Here is a 13181-nt window from a genome sequence, read left to right on the forward strand (position 1 = left end):
CAGCTCCTCTCAAAAGACGGTACAGTGATCATTCTGTACCGATTGAAACTAACATTAGCGTATACTACCATTAAACTGTTACACTATAAAGTATAGTATATCATAGACCTTTGTAGGTATCATAAGCCGTAGCTGGAAGGTACCTCGCTAAACTGGTTCAGGCGGTGGCACAAAAAGATATAGGTCACACAGCAGGTTGTGGTAAAACACAAACCCGGTGACTTCATAAACAAACAAATGCCGCTTGACCAGAAGCTATAAATAAATACCACTTCCCAATTTACCAATATTCAAAGTCTATGGTAGAACAGTGCCTTGAAGCTTTTGTGGAACAGATTTGCAAGGCTGCAACTTGGTCCTCTTTACATACTTTTTCCAAATGTTATAAATTTGATACTTTTGCCTCGGCTGAGGCCTCTTTTGGGAGAAAGGTTCTTTAAGCGGTGGTGCCTTCTGTTTAGGTCTACCTGTCTTGTCCCTCCCTAGTCATCTGTGTTCTCTAGCTTGGGTATTGGTTCCCAACAGTAAATGATGTTGTCGTGGAATCACCATATCTTAGGAAAGAAAACAAAATGTATGCTTACCTGATAAATGTATTTATTTGTGGATATGGTGAGTCCACGACCCCGCCCTTTATTTTAAGACAGTTATTTCTTGACTAAACCTCAGGGACCTTTACACCTTTGTGTTACTCCTTTTTCTCCATTACCTTTCAGTCGAATAACTGGGGTTTGTGGGAAGGGAAGTAATATAGTTTGACTGGGGTGCTCTCTGCCTCCTCTGCCTCCTCCTGCTGGCCAGGAGTGATATTTCCAACAGTAAATGATGTTGTTGTGGACTCACCATATCACAGGTTAGCAAGGAAGGAGATAGTTCTGGTGCAGAGAGGTAGATTTCGGTATCGTCGGCATACGAATGATAATGAAACCCGTGGGACTTTATTAAGCAACCTAGTGAGGATGTGTAGATTGAGAAGAGAAGAGGACAGAGCCTTGTGGTACCCCAACAGAAAGAGGTAACGGGGCAGAGGATACCCCAGAGAAGGCTACACTAAAGGTACGGTTAGACAGATCGGAAGAGAACCAAGAGAGAGCTGTGTCACAGCTGCCGAAGGATTGGAGGGCATGGAGCAAAAGAGGGTGGTCGACAGTAACAAAGGCTGCAGAAAGATCAAGGAGGATAAGTAGAAAGAAGTGGCCTTTTGATTTTACTTTAAGTAGGTCGTTGGTAACCTTAACAATTGCTCTCTCTGTTGAGTGAAGGGGCGAAATCCAGATTGCAGTGGGTCAAGGAGGGAGTTTAATGTAAGGAAATGGGCTAGACGTGCATATACTAGCTTTCAAGAAGCTTTGATGTAAGAGGTAGTAGGGAAATAGGGCGGTAGTTGGATGGGGAGTTTGGATCGAGAGAAGGTTTTTTTGAGGATAGGTGTGACTAATGCATATTTAAGAGATGTGGGAACTATACCAGTGCTGAGGGAGTGGTTGAAGATGTGTGTGAGTATAGGGATAAGGGTAGAAGAGAGGGAGGGGAGTAGTTGTGAGGGGATGGGGTCAAGGGGACAGGTAGTGAGGTGAGAGGATAGTATAAGGGCAGAAACTTCATCCTCTGTAACAGGGGCAAAAGAGCTAAATTTATGGCTATGTGGGTTTTGGATGATTGTGAGCTGTTGAGGGGGTGGGAGACCGGTAGTATGTTGAGAGCTGATTTCAGTTCTGATGGAGCTGATTTTTTTGTTGAAGTAGCTGGCAAAATCTTGGGCTGAGAGAAAAGTTGTGGAGGGAGGTGGGGGTGGGCGGAGATGAGTATTGAATGTGGAGAACAGACGTTTTGGGTTTGAAGAAAGAGTAGAGATAAGAGTAGAGAAGTAATATTGCTTATATAGATTAAGGGCAGAATAGTAAGAGTTCAAGATGAACTTATAGTGAAGAAAGTCAACAGAACTCTGAGATTTCCTCTAGTGTCGCTCAGCAGTATGGGAACATCTGCGTAGGTACCATGTCAGAGGAGTATGCCAGGGCTGAGGATGAGTGTATGTTTTCCGAGCTATGGTAGGTGGGGCCAGGTTATCAAGGACCTATGTAAGGGTGGAGTTATAGTGGCAGATGGATTCATCAGAACAGGAAAAGGAGGGGATGGAATATACATAAAATTATGTATCTAATCTGTGCACATATTTGGGTCCTTAAAGGGATATGAAACCCAATTTTCTTTCTTTCATGATTTAGAAAGAGCATGCGATTTTAAACAACTTTCCAATTTACTTCTATTATCTAATTTGCTTCATTCTCTTAATATCCTTTGTTGGAAAGCATACCTAAATAGACTCAAGTAGCTGTTGATTGGCGGCTGCATATTTCTATTTCTTTAGCAAAGGATATCTGAATAATTAAGCAAATTAAATAATAGAAGTACATAGGAAAGTTGTTTAAAATTGTATTCTCTATCTGAATCATGAAAGAAAAAAATGTGCGTTTTATGTCCCTTCAAAGGAAAGTGTACAATAATATGTTCTCCTCTGGAATGTGTTCTAAATTGATTAAATTGTTTACAAATAACTCCTTTACATTTTTTTGTCATTTGAAATAGCTGCTTTTGTCTGGAAAAACTGCCACCTAAACTGAAAATGTAAATACTGCAGTGTTGGTTATAAAACCACTATGTTAACAAGAAACAACAGCAGAAAACAACATCCCAGTGGGTATGGCAGAAAGAGTGTATTCCTGCACCTGTTTTGAATACAGTAAAGTCTTATCAGTCTTATGTATATATAAACAATCATACATATTATTCACACAAAATATACATTAATGCTAGAGTTTAAACTATCATTCAAATATTCAAAAGCAAAGATCTGATCATAAACTCGCCCCAACTACCTTCAGAGTTTTGCAAAACATCATCAATTAAATCGCTGATGATGTCATACATGACATCGTCAATAACATGATCAATGTCATCACTAGCAATATCGACTGTGATTTGCAGAATGTGGAGCAGAAAGAAGTGACTGGCAGTCAAGGAGTCAAATTACAACTGTTTATGTGTATTACTGGCAAAGAAGTAAAATGATTGATTTTGTATGTTTCTGGCGGTTAAGTGGTAATTATATATATATATGGTATATACATGAAACAATATTCACCACACTTGCTGGATTTAAAGGGACAGTCAACACCAAAATGATTATTGTTTAAAAACATAGATAATGCCTTTACCCACTCCCCAGCTTTGCAAAACCAACAGTGTTATATTAATATATTTTATAACATTTAAACCTCTAAATGTCTGCCTGTTTCTAAGCCACTACAGACAGCCTCTTATCACATGCTTTTTTATTAGCTGTTTACAGCAAGAGACTGCTAATTCATGTGGGCATATACATAACATTGTGCTCTCTCTCGTTGAGTTGTGAATGGCACTGCACTAATTGGCTAAAATGCCAGTCAATAGATATTAAATATATAGCCATGTGATCAGGGGGCTGTCAAAAGAGGCTTAGATACAAGGTAATCAAGGATAAAAGTATATTAATATAACCATGTTGGCTGTGCAAAACTCAGGAATGGTTAATAAAGGCATTATCTATCTTTTTAAACAATAACACTTGTGGTGTTGACTGTCCCTTTAATAATTGTGTCAACATTTATGTTTGTGTGACTCAAATTAATTAAAGAATTAGCTACTGATTTAATGCTGGTATATTTTTAAAGTAAATTCTCAAGTTCCTGAGTGGAAGTGAGGATCGGTACTCAGTAGTGAAAATAAACAACCCCCATGCTTTGTCACATGAATCATGGAATGCATTGGTTTTTACATCAAAGGCAATAAATGTGTCAAAATATTTCACCTCTTTGATCACATCAAGATGTTTGCCAGACAAGCAGTGTCATTCATAAATAGATGGACTTACTAATGTCTTACTGCCAATGCAGGTGCAGGATGAAAATCAGCTTAACATATGTATTGACACAACACTGTCTTTTGTAAAACTGTAAATTCTGCCTTGCATGATAACGTGAATGCTCTGTGCATTTTGTCTAGTACACTAGTGTTGATGTTATGTAATGCTACAAAGATGGCTGAAAGGGTTTCCATTTTACTTCTTTATAAAACTGAGCCCAACCTTTTATTTGCGCAATTTCGGAGGCACCAGACCCTACTGTGCATGTGCAAGAGTTTACTATATATATATATATATATATATATATATATATATATATATATATATATATATATATATATATACACATATATATATATATATATACACAGACATCCCAACCTGCAAAAACTCATTTCAGGGAGGTGGCTTCACCTGCTACTGCGCAACCCCCCCGCCCCCGTTATATATTGGACACCTTGAAACTCTAGATAAGATAGAGACTTATCATTAAAGTAGCTTCTCACTAAAGTCACATTTAAAAAAAGTAGCTTTATTGCACAACCACATACAACAAACCTATTTTCCAGTGATCGTACGCTTGTTGAATGCTTAAATATTTTAGAATACGAAGTTTAATTACGTGCAGGTAATAAGATAGTATTTGTGTTTTTATGTTATTAAAATCAGTGGGGGCTTTTTGGTTACTGATGCATGCTTTGAGGGTTCTATAACGTCCCAGCAATTGGATCATGGTACTTGGAGTTTCAGGGAGATTGCATTCCATTTGCTGACATCAGGGAGCCGCCCTGAACTTCAGGGAGAGTTGGGATGTCGGTATATATATATATATATATATATATATATATATATATATATATATATATATATATATATATATATATATATATATATACAAATATGCCTTTTTTGATTGGCTGGTGGCAGTCACATGGTACAGGGAGAAAGAAAATTAAAGTAAGTGAGTTTAGGCAGATAATATTTTGCAGCATTCTAAAATCAGATTTGTTAATATACAGATACAGTAGGATGTATGTTTCTATATGTATGAGTCGTCTTTCTATTTTATGATGTGCTGACCAATATCTGCATTTCTCTTTACAACTCAGAATGCAATTCACTATATATGTTGTCATGTTTGAAGGGATAGGAAAGTCAAAATTAAACTTTCATGATTCAGCGCATGTAATTTTAAGGCACTTTTAAATTCACTTCTATTTTCTAAGGTGCTTCGCTCTCTTGGTATCCCTTGTTGAAAAATAATTTGCACATATCCTACACTAGTGGGACAATGCTGTTCCTTCAGCAAAGGATAACAAGACAATGAAGCTAATTTGATAATAGAAGTAAATTGGAAATTTGTTTAAAATTGTATGTTCTATCCAAATCGGGGGTTTCTGCCCCTTTAAGAGCTAGTGGATGCTGCTATTGAGTAGTATGGGAAATGTGGAATTCTTTAAAGTTGTCTTCTCTGTGTATGTTTCTTGAAGTGAAATCAACTTTATAAATTTATTAAAGCTATCCAATAAAAAAGCAAATCTGGGGTTGATCAAATGCTTGTATTTGTTTTCATTAGATAACGATTCCTAAATGTCAGCCAGTATTGTCAGTGTCTTTGTTTTTTCCCATGATTTTTAAAATTAAACTTTATCCTTTGTTGAAGAGTAGGCTCAGGAGCAGCAGTGCATTATGGGGAACTAGCTGCTGATTGGTGGCCTAGTGGAAAAGCGTTGTCCTGGTTTTATTGTCATTTTAGCAGTGGAATTCAATAAGTAAAAAATGACCCAATAGATTAAAGATTAAATCAAGATTTGGATTGTGATCAGAAGAACAGAATGACACATGTAAAGTATAGGGATATTTTTTTGCTGAAACAGTAAGGAAAAAGTGCTATAAATAACCAAATGAAAACGTCTGATTTTTTTTTCTTTAAAGGGATATGAAGCCAAAATTTATTTGATTCAGATAGATCATGCAATTTTAAGCAACTTTTTATTTTATTCCTATTATCAAATTGTCTTCATTCTCTCTGTACCTTTATTTGAAAAGCAGGAATGTAACCTTAGGAGACAGCCTATTTTTTGGTTCAGCACATTGGTAGCGCTTGCTGATTGGTAGCTACATTTATCTGAATCATGAAAGAAATAATTTTCTCTCCTATTATAAATTAACATTTAGCCACCAATCAGGAAGTGCTACCCAGTGTTATGAACCAAAAATGGGCCAGCTCCTAAGCTTACATATCTGCTTTTTCGAATAAAGATAGCAAAAGAACAAAGAAAATTTGATAATAGGAGTAAATTATAATGTTGCTTAAAATTGCTTGCTCTATCTGAATCATGAAAGAGAAATTTTGCTTTTATATCCCATTTATAAAGCAAATGAATCTATAATGAGGAAAAAAAAAACATAAAACACTTTTTTGTACTTGTATGTGTCACTGGCATTGCCCATTAATACAGCAGTTAGAGTTTTTTTCATTTCCACCATTGAGCTTCTCTCTCACAAACCAGTAATACACTCTTCAAAATTAAAATAAACAGCTTTATCCGTAGAATTAAATGAGTAGCAGTTTTTCCCTGCATCTCCGCCAGCCCCGCTTCATAATGCGTTTTTTTTCCAGCTCTGTGTTGTGTGGCATCCAATAAACAGCATTGTTGTCGCATGACTTGCTGTTGTCAGTGTTTTCAATGAGAGTATGATACACGCATGCACAAAGTTGATGCTAGAAGTTTTTTTTTTTCTTCTGGCTGTCTCACCGTGCAAATGCATGGCAATCTAGCACATGCATGTTTAATCCTAAGGGAAGTCCCCAGTGACGTCCATGTAAACAGTGAATCAAATCTGTTGTTATGATTCACTGTTTACTTGGCTGACAAACATGGAAGGTATGCGCATGCGCTATTTCTGGATCGGGAGCGCACATCTAGGTTTGACGTGGAACCGCTATACACATTACTGCAGTTGAGAAGAACTGTTTAAGGGGCGGAGAGAGGGAGAGCAACAAAAACTAAAATAAATGTTATTTATTACCTATGTGTAAGTAGCTTTGTTAAAAAATGTTTAAAGGGACACTGAACTCAAATTTTTTCTTTTGCGATTCAGACAGAGCATGCAATTTTAAGCAACTTTCTAATTTACTCCTATTATCAAATTCTCTTCATTCTCTTGGTATCTTTATTTGAAATGCAAGAATGTAAGTTTAGATGCCGGCCCATTTTTGGTGAACACACTGTGTTGTTCTTGCTGATTGGTGGATAAATTCACCCACCAATAAACAAGTGGTTCTGAACCAAAAAAAAAAAGCTTATATGCCTTCTTTTTCAAATAAAGAAAGCAAGAGAACAAAGAAAAATTGATTAGAGGAGTAAATTAGAAAGTTGCTTAAATTTGCATGCTCTATCTGAATCACGAAAGAAACAATTTGGGTTCTGTGTCCCTTTAGGGTGTTTTAGCTAGCAATGATATTAACTTTTGATTCCTACACTTCACTATAGCTGTGGTTTACCATCAAATTCAATTGTCTTGAGCAAAATCTTTTACTTTCAACTTGTAATATGCGCACAAATGAATGTGCCGAAAATATTCTTATATTGCTAGCGCTAACGTTAGCTCGCCACTTGTAATTTAGCCCTTAATGTATTAAAGTTTACAAATATTGTGTAGCCTTACATTTTTATAGATAAAACCAGATATACGTTAAATAAATCCATGTTGTAACTTGAAATTAAATGACAAATAAAGTAAATTGAGAGTGCATTTAAATTAAAAATAGTCCATTTTATGTTAAGAATTGTGTCAGTTGCGAAAATAATATATAGATATGAAATCATGATTATAAAGTATAAATATTTTATTTATTTTTTGTTCTAAAATTACTAAGCTAGTTATGTGTTTTGTTCATTTCACAGGGTGAATGTCTGTGGAGGGAAGTGCTGTCATGGATGGAGTAAATCTACAGCATCAGAAAGATGCACAAAACGTAAGATATTAGGAAAAAAATACACTACACACACACACACACACACACACACATACATATACAGTGGGGCAAAAAAGTATTTAGTCAGCCACCAATTGTGCAAGTTCTCCCATTGAAGAAGATGAGAGAGGCCTTTAATTTTCATCATAGGTATACCTCTTTCCAAATCAGACAATACTATCATATTGTCTGATTTGGAAAGAATTTATTTGCATATTATGGTGGAAAAGAAGTATTTGGTCACCTACAAACAAGCAAGAGTTCTGGCTCTATCAGACCTGTATCTTCTTCTTTAAGAGGCTCCTCTGTCCTCCACTCATTACCTGTATTAATGGCACCTTTTTGAACTTGTTATCAGTATAAAAGACACCTGTCCACAACCTCAAACAGTCACATTCCAAACTCCACTATGGTGAAGACCAAAGAGCTGTCGAAGGACACCAGAAACAAAATTGTAGACCTGCACCAGGCTGGGAAGACTGAATCTGCAATAAGCAAGCAGCTTGGTGTGCAGAAATCAACTGTGGGAGCAATAATTAGAAAATGGAAGACATACAAGACCACTGATAATCTCCCTCGATCTGGGGCTCCACGCAAGATCTCACCCCGTGGGGTCAAAATGATCACAAGAACGGTGAGCAAACATCCCAGAACCACACGGGGGGACCTAGTGAATGACCTGCAGAGAGCTGGGACCAACTTAACAAAGGCTACCATCAGTAACACACTACGCCGCCAGGGACTCAGATCCTGCAGTGCCAGATGTGTCCCCCTGCTTAAGCCAGTACATGTCCGGGCCCGTCTGAAGTATGCTAGAGAGCATTTGGATGATCCAGAAGCGGATTGGGAGAATGTAATATGGTCAGATGAAACCAAAGTAGAACTGTTTGGTAGAAACACAACTCGTCGTGTTTGGAGGAGAGAGAATGCTGAGTTGCAACCAAAGAACACCATACCTACTGTGAAGCATTGGGGTGGCAACATCATGCTTTGGGGCTGTTTCTCTGCAAAGGGAACAGGACGACTGATCCGTGTACATGAAAGAATGAATGGGGCCATGTATCGTGAGATTTTGAGTGCAAACCTCCTTCCATCAGCAAGGGCATTGAAAATGAAACTTGGCTGGGTCTTTCAGTATGACAATGATCCCAAACACACTGCCTGGGCAGCAAAGGAGTGGCTTCGTAAGAAGCATTTCAAGGTCCTGGAGTGGCCTAGCCAGTCTCCAGATCTCAACCCCATAGAAAACCTTTGGAGGGAGTTGAAAGTCTGTGTTGCCCAGCTACAGCCCCAAAACATCAGAGGAGATCTGCATGCAGGAATGGGCCAACATACCAGCAACAGTGTGTGACAACCTTGTGAAGACCTTACAGAAAACGTTTGACCTCTTTATTTGCCAACAAAGGATATATAACAAAGTATTGAGATGGACTTTTGATATTGACCAAATACTTATTTTCCACCATAATTTGCAAATAAATTCTTTCCAAATCAGACAATGTGATTATCTGGATTTGTTTCCACATTTTGTCTCTCTGTATGATGAACATTACAGGCCTCTCTCATCTTCTTAAGTGGGAGAACTTGCACAATTGGTGGCTGACTAAATACTGTATATATATATATATATATATATATATATATATATATATATAAATACAGGACTGGAAATTTAGTCCATATATATGTACATATACAGTATATAAAATATGTATATATAAAGTATATATTTCCAGAAGTGATATTTGTTTTCTATTGTGATGTCCCCTTCTTCAAAGCTCTTCTAATATGTGCAGATCTAGAGATGGTAAGCCCCCTCAAAAACAAAAAACAAAGCCGTTTTTTTCCCTGGAAAAAATGAAGAAAATAAAATGGAGTATGAAATATGTACTTTTGCAATGATAAATAATATATTTATGACATTGTGTTCATATATTTAAACCTCTCATATTTTTTCTAAAAACTATATAAAATGAAGACTTTTATGAAAGACTTACAATTTCTGTACCCTAAAGACAATCAAATCCTGGAATACAATTCAAATACTAAGAGCATTTTGAGGATGCAATTCTCAAATAAAAGAGAAGTACACATTTCTGTCTCTGGGGGCACTGCAGGGAAAAGGGTTTCCGTTTTATTTTGTTTGTGGGCTCCATCTTGTTGGTATAATTGATTGAGTTGTTTCTGTCCTCTCAGTTAGGTCTTAATTTAAAGGTAAGAGTTTAAATTCCTCTATATTTTGAAAACTTAGCCACATTTTAACTGCATCAGTTTATCTTCATAACCTTTATTTAAATGATTACTTGATTCCTACTAATGTTCTGCTTTGATGAAGCACCTTCCCCATTTTTTTCCCCTTCTTCTCATTAAAATGGTGGGATCAACATCCAGCGTTTGAAAACATTTCCACAGGGGAATTTCTTCTAAGAAAATACAAATATTGTCAAAAGAAATATGATTTTTAAAATGCTACTAAGATAACAAAACAAATCCTTACATGCCAGGGGTGTCCTAAAGACATTAAATATAACTAATGGAATTGTATGAGAAGGGCCATAGCAATGATAGTGCAAGTAGGTTTTCCCTTCAATGTTCCCATTCCAGAAACACTCTTTCTGCTCCTTCTGTAACAGCTGCATCATCACAAAAGGCATCTACAAGTAAGCAAGTGTTACAAACAACTACCTCCCAAACATACACAATACCTTAAAGGGACACTGAACCCAATTTTTTTCCTGATTGATTCAGATAGAGCATGCAATTTTAAGCAACTTTCTAATTTACTCCTATTATCAAATTTTCTTCGTTCTCTTGCTATCTTTATTTGAAAAAGAAGGCATCTATGCTTTTTTATTAGTTCAGAACTTTGGACAGCACTTTTTTTATTGGTGGATGAATTTATCCACAAATCCGCAAGAACAACCCAGGTTGTTCACTAAAAATGGGCCGGCATCTAAACTTACATTCTTGCATTTCAAATAAAGATACCAAGAGAATGAAGAAAATTTGATAATAGGAGTAAATTAGAAAGTTGCTTAAAATTTCATGCTCTATCTGAATCACGAAAGAAAAAATTTGGGTTCAGTGTCCCTTTAATTTAAAGGTAGGATGACACCTGAAAATCAGGAAAAAGTTAATCAAACTCTTGCAAGAGCAATATATTCTTCTGCTAACGGTCGCCCAATCAGATTTATCTCATAGTGAAGCATTGGCCAATGTTTTTCTATGAGAATACTCACTACAAGAAAGTTATAGTTCTGTCGTACTGAGAGAGGAAGCGGGGCATCCTCATCCCATCTCATCCCATCTCATGAAATAGGGACTTTTATAAAACAGAATTAAGCTGGCAGTGGAGGTTGTATATAGGAAGTATATAAAAAGAACCCGGCGTATGTTTAAAGTTTAATATTACACGTAATGCAAATCAATTTACACGGTTTTAACTGCACTGTATTTTCCTTTCAGAGTAATTAGTGTTTTGAGTACTTTGATAAAAGTTTGCCACCTTTTAATTTGCGAGAAAAAACTGTGAGATGTGTACGGCGAAAATATTTACAGAATTATATTGGGATTTGAGAGACAATGTCATATATATGCCCAGGTTTAGCCCATTTTACTAAAAAAAATACAATTACACTTTGTATTTTGTACTTATAAGTACGAACTTCTATGTGTTTTTAGAACATCCAGTGTACTTTTATTACGCTTTATCCTGTGCATATTTAATAGATTTATTCCCATGCAATTTACTTACACCTTACGTTTTTGATAAAATATAATTTTTGGTGAAAAAATTTGTTGCAATTTTTGATGCACTTTAACAATACCATTTTTACCTGAGTATTTTTTGAATGATTCAATTATTCATTTTGTATGACATTTAAATTACGATTTTCATTTTGGACTTTTGTAATGTATGCATCTCCTTCCCATATGAAAATGCAGTATACGCCCCTTAGCGAGACACCCTGAAAGAAAAAAGTGGATTTATAGAAACTCACCAGGTAAATAGAAGTACTGGCGAGCATAAAACAGGTTGAGATCTGTGCATATCCTAAAAGGGCTAATTCATTAAAAATAGTTTGCATACAAAAATTGTTTAAAAATTGCTGGCAAGTATTTTAAAATAATTTTCAAAAATAAGCAAAATTAATTTCATAGATAAGCTGCCTGGATCAGCTAACTCCACCCCCCTTATCAGTGTTTAGACACAGGCATTGTATTTCAACTGAGTTCACAGCTTCTAGGCATGCTCCAGCAGATAATCTCTATGCATTTTTGCATTCTACCAAATCAACAATAGATATAGATACAGCCATAGAAGGAAATGTGTGGGGGGAGTTAGAGCTTTACAATTCAGAAACTAAAAAGAAAGGGTTAATGGCGAGGCACTGCAGTATAAATTTGCAGGTACAGTAATTAAACTACATAATTATTATATGTTGTCTCTATCCCAACTTGTTTTATGTCCCTTTTTAATAATCTTGCTAGCCCATAGACCTTTAGAGAAATGGGCCCTAAATCTAGGAGCTTCCTGGTTTTGCTAATCAATCTTTCACCTGAAACAAAAAAAAATTTGATCATTCTTTACTTTCCCGCTCTATATAATGCCCAGATGTTTTCTTTGCAGACATAAGTGTGATAAGATTTACATGAACAACAAAACAGTCGAAGAGCCAGACCTCAGTGTGTTCATAAAACATTGTCATTTCAATATACTATAAAGCAACGTGACTTTAAATGTTACAGACTGCCTTTAAAACAATGAATTTTAACATGGCACAATGCACTCTTGAGACTTTGCCATACAATGGACTCCATGTACTAAACAGCGTAAGCCTCTCCGGAGCCCTTGCAGTGCACAAATGCGAGACTTTCTGCAATGTAAGAAGGAGCGGTTATTAGAGGAGAGAAATCACCCTAAACTCGCTCGGGGGGATTGACAGACCCTTCTCTTGCGCAACTGGTCGAATGAGAGAAAGGGCGGGCATTACAAACATTGGATTGTGTAATGATACATGCGGGCAGTGGCCAACAGGATCCTGTATGCAATGAAGGCGTGCAGACAACTTCTAAAGTTGAGAAGCTTGTCTGCATGCCGGTAAATACATGCAGACCTTAATGTTATATATGTCTAAATCTCAATGGCAGAAAACTTGCAGGGACTTTATAAATAAATGATGAACCAAGTACAGCTCAATTAAAGGGATTGTAAACTCTTCAATATAACTTTTAAAAAAATAAAGTTCATGCCATAATTTTTCTAAAAAAACTCTTTTTTTTTTTTTTTAATAC

At 36.3% G+C, this 13181-nt stretch overlaps 1 protein-coding gene across 5 annotated transcripts in view; it reads left to right on the plus strand.

The window, feature by feature from the left end:
- Nucleotides 1-13181, plus strand: part of LTBP1 (latent transforming growth factor beta binding protein 1) — a 596328-nt gene that overhangs the window by 45382 nt on the left and 537765 nt on the right. For all 5 annotated transcript variants that reach the window (XM_053711864.1, XM_053711861.1, XM_053711862.1 and 2 more), the window contains exon 2: nt 7816-7886. In XM_053711864.1, coding sequence (XP_053567839.1) covers nt 7816-7886 — 71 coding nt within the window. The remainder of the gene's footprint in view (nt 1-7815; nt 7887-13181) is intronic.

This window comes from Bombina bombina, chromosome 4 (assembly GCF_027579735.1).
Source record: "Bombina bombina isolate aBomBom1 chromosome 4, aBomBom1.pri, whole genome shotgun sequence".
NCBI classification, from domain to species: domain Eukaryota; kingdom Metazoa; phylum Chordata; class Amphibia; order Anura; family Bombinatoridae; genus Bombina; species Bombina bombina.